Source organism: Trichinella spiralis (genome assembly GCF_000181795.1).
Source record: "Trichinella spiralis strain ISS 195 chromosome Unknown Scfld3726, whole genome shotgun sequence".
Taxonomy (NCBI): Eukaryota; Metazoa; Nematoda; class Enoplea; order Trichinellida; family Trichinellidae; genus Trichinella; species Trichinella spiralis.
Window position 1 is genome coordinate 1 of NW_003530665.1, and position 3,446 is coordinate 3,446.

The 3,446-nt window shown below is 33.1% G+C and overlaps 1 protein-coding gene across 1 annotated transcript; it reads right to left on the minus strand.

Annotated features, from left to right (window-relative positions):
• Positions 1-735: 735 nt before the first annotated feature.
• Positions 736-2,055, minus strand: Tsp_12946 (conserved hypothetical protein). The gene has a single exon (XM_003367760.1). It carries the CDS (start codon positions 2,053-2,055, stop codon positions 736-738), a length of 1,320 nt encoding a protein of 439 aa, XP_003367808.1.
• Positions 2,056-3,446: the final 1,391 nt, after the last annotated feature.

The window sequence follows — 3,446 nt, forward strand, 5'->3', positions numbered from 1 at the left end:
GCAGAAACCTGAAGTAAAGCAAAATAGATGCGTTTTGAGACCACGGCACTCAAAGCAACATTTTAGAGTGTATGGTAGAAATTCCTTTATTTTTATTTATATATATATATATACATATATATATATACAATTCATGCTCTTAGGTTGACTTGTAATCTTTCCATTTTGCACATTGACTGTTAAAATGAAAATAAAAATCCAGAATTTTTAATAAATAATTTATTCTTCATTTGATCAGCGTAACTGAATACTTGCCCATTACTAATGCTTGATAATTGCACAACAATTATTTGTTAATAACGTACGTTTGCATTGATTATTATTGAAAATGATTATCGTTTCGTTTACAAATTATTCAAATTTTCAATGTAAATACATTTTCATTTGTTTTTCCATCAACTAGGCATTTTATTAATGACATTTATTAGAATTAGAAATTATTCACAACAAAAATTTGATTGATGAAATCAACATACACACACACACACACACATATATATATATATAAACAATTATACGTGTAATCAATAAATATTGAAATTATTATAAATTAAAAAAAAGTTTTTGCAAATCATATATCACTATATTGAGTTCATTTATGAAAAGGATTCTTTGATGTTTGAGTACTTTTTCCAGTTCTTCTTTATTGTTATTATAATTTATAAAATATATAATTTATCAGATCAAGCAGATTATGATATTAAGTAAAAGTGACAACATTACTATTAATCTATTTCAGGAATCATGTTTTCCTCCATTGCTTTTAATTTCTCCTCCATATTCTTTTTTGCTTTCATATTTACCTTTACTCATCTTCTTCGTGTAATGTGGCATCACATTAGTTTTGAACTCATTGAATTGGTTTTTATATGTCTGATATGCTGTATTCAGACTCACAAAGTGTTTCTGCCTATTGAAAGAGGCTCGAAGTAATGCAATTCTTCTTAGTAAATAATTCTGTAGATAAATAATCTCTCGTATAATTCTTAAATGTTCTTTTGTTTTATTCTCTTCTTGGCGTTCTTCGAAATCCGTATGAGTTTTTTTCATTGTTCTTGCTTTCTTATCACTTCCACAGTTCTTTTCATTAAAGAATGATTTTTCATCATTCAAGGAGTTTACATCCTTAAATAAATTATTACATTTTGACCACAAATCACTTTCTGCCGACGATGACTCCAGCCAGTCATTCATTGGATTGAAAGAATATAAGGTGGCATCCAGGTGTTCCACATTTTGTAACATTTTACAGAACTTGACAAATGATTTAGCATCACCTCGGCTTCTGAACATTATTTTGGCCGTCAGTTTTTGTTTCTCAACATATTTGACGGTCACCTTTCTCTTATTCTGCTTAACTGAGATAAGCTGACTCCAATTTATGTAAGCTTCGCAGTTGTTATCAATATAAAAGTGGATACCTTTCCTATTCATACCAATGAGAGCGTAATTATTTGATGTAAAAAGTAACTGATTACTGAAAGTGCTCGCATTTTTCGCATGGATCAAAAAACACTTCATGGCCTGGATGTTGTTATTGAATGAATGTTCACGAAGCTTCTCATTTATATCACTCATCCATTTTTTTCTGCTTACTCTGAATCTTTTTCTAAGCCAATGTATACTTGGAATGTTCCGCCATTCTGACCCTCTGGGCGCTAGGAAATTTTGATGGATAGCAATAGCAATCAACTGAATTAAATTTTCATACGATAAAATTATTTTCCCACAAATTAGATTTTCAATAGCCTCAACATATTGGATGGCCACGAAGGCGTCGTTCAACATCAACGGTTCGTCCAACTCTGCTGAATGATACAATGTTATCATTTTCAAAGTAGGGTCGTTTCGAGTGACTTGCTTTCTCACTGCAACATTCATTTTCAGTGGTCGACGTTGTTTATCAACCAAGACGAAAATGTCATACTTCGGAAGGTGGAGTTTAGCTAAGGCTGCTGCTAACAACTCCTTGCCGGTGGTGCTTGACTTGATGGGCATTTCCATTTTCATGAAACCCGAGTAAATTGTCACTTTACAAATTTTCCCTTGGCGCATAATGTTCGACTGCTACTGTTCTGATCGCAAAACTAACTAAAACAGTTCAAGTGTTCGCCGCAGTATATGCAACACTTTAAACAATTTTAAACAAAATTTAAAATAAACTTTAAATTATTTTACTTTTGCTTTTAATACATAATTCATACTTTTAGGGTTTCATTTTATCATTTTTATATTAAATCAATAAAATTTTAAACATTTCAAATATAATCGTTATTTTTCAGACCAGCAGCAAGTGGTTCGCAAAATAACAGCTCATCAACATCGATATATTATAAATTTAACTGATAGTCAGTATAAGTGATTTATATTTTGCAGGAAAATTTCGGCAACATGAAAGTAGTTATTTTGAATCATTTAAAAATATTTGTGTGTAGCGGACATGGACCGAGCTAAAGAAATTATTCCTGCAGAAAATGAAGAGGAGGAAACCTAAAGCTACCGTATGAAGAATTGGACATGAAGATCGGAGGCGGAGTACGGTAATTCTTGTTTACATGCGTACGTGGCAGTTGGCAAGTTGACAGGAAAGCGTTTTTTCGATATATCTTCGTCGTCGGTCCTTGCTTTTGATTGTTCAATAAAGTATATACTCATTGTTTGTTGTTTGATTGTCGCAATGCCATCAGGAAAGCGAGAGACAGAAAGGAAGGGAAATACGCTCTTAAATAGCGGCCCGTCGCCAAATAGCGACGGACTCACCAATAATCTGGTGGAAGAAGCGGACGAGCCTGCTCGAGGGAGCGACCCGTTGCATGTGTATTAAAAAGTTTTCCTTAAAAATATTGGGTATAGTGAGAAAGAGCTTTGCACATTTCATGTATCCAAATTATTGTCATATCTATACCTATACTGTCCCGAACGGTGATCTAATCGACCGATCGAATCGCCACTAGAACGACAATACAGTCCACCGAACCTGCACATCAGTAGCAATGGAGGCGTTCTGTACGCTACAGTAACAATGGGTTTGTTTACAATAAAAATGCCCATATAATTGAATGTGATGTTCGAATGTTTTGTTTTGATAATGAAATTGAAAATAAATTGCGTGTTAGTGGTAATTTCAAGTAAAAAATATTTTAACTTATTCATGGATACCTATTTTTATATCATTAATACCTGAAACTTTTAATAGATACTGTAGATTAGTCTTAACTAGAACTCTTGGAAGAAGAGCATTCACTGCTATGTAATGGGTGTTGTTTAGTAAATTAGCTTCTGACAATATTAAGCTTTGGAAATATAATTTCAGAACGTATCATTGGCTGAATTATGAAAAAGGAGCTGATTCAACAATTGTAACGAGTCGCGCGGTCCACGTCCGCAACACAATGGTAACAGTCCCGGCAAGCTGATGATGCATGTCATATTCTAAAGTCAGCGGA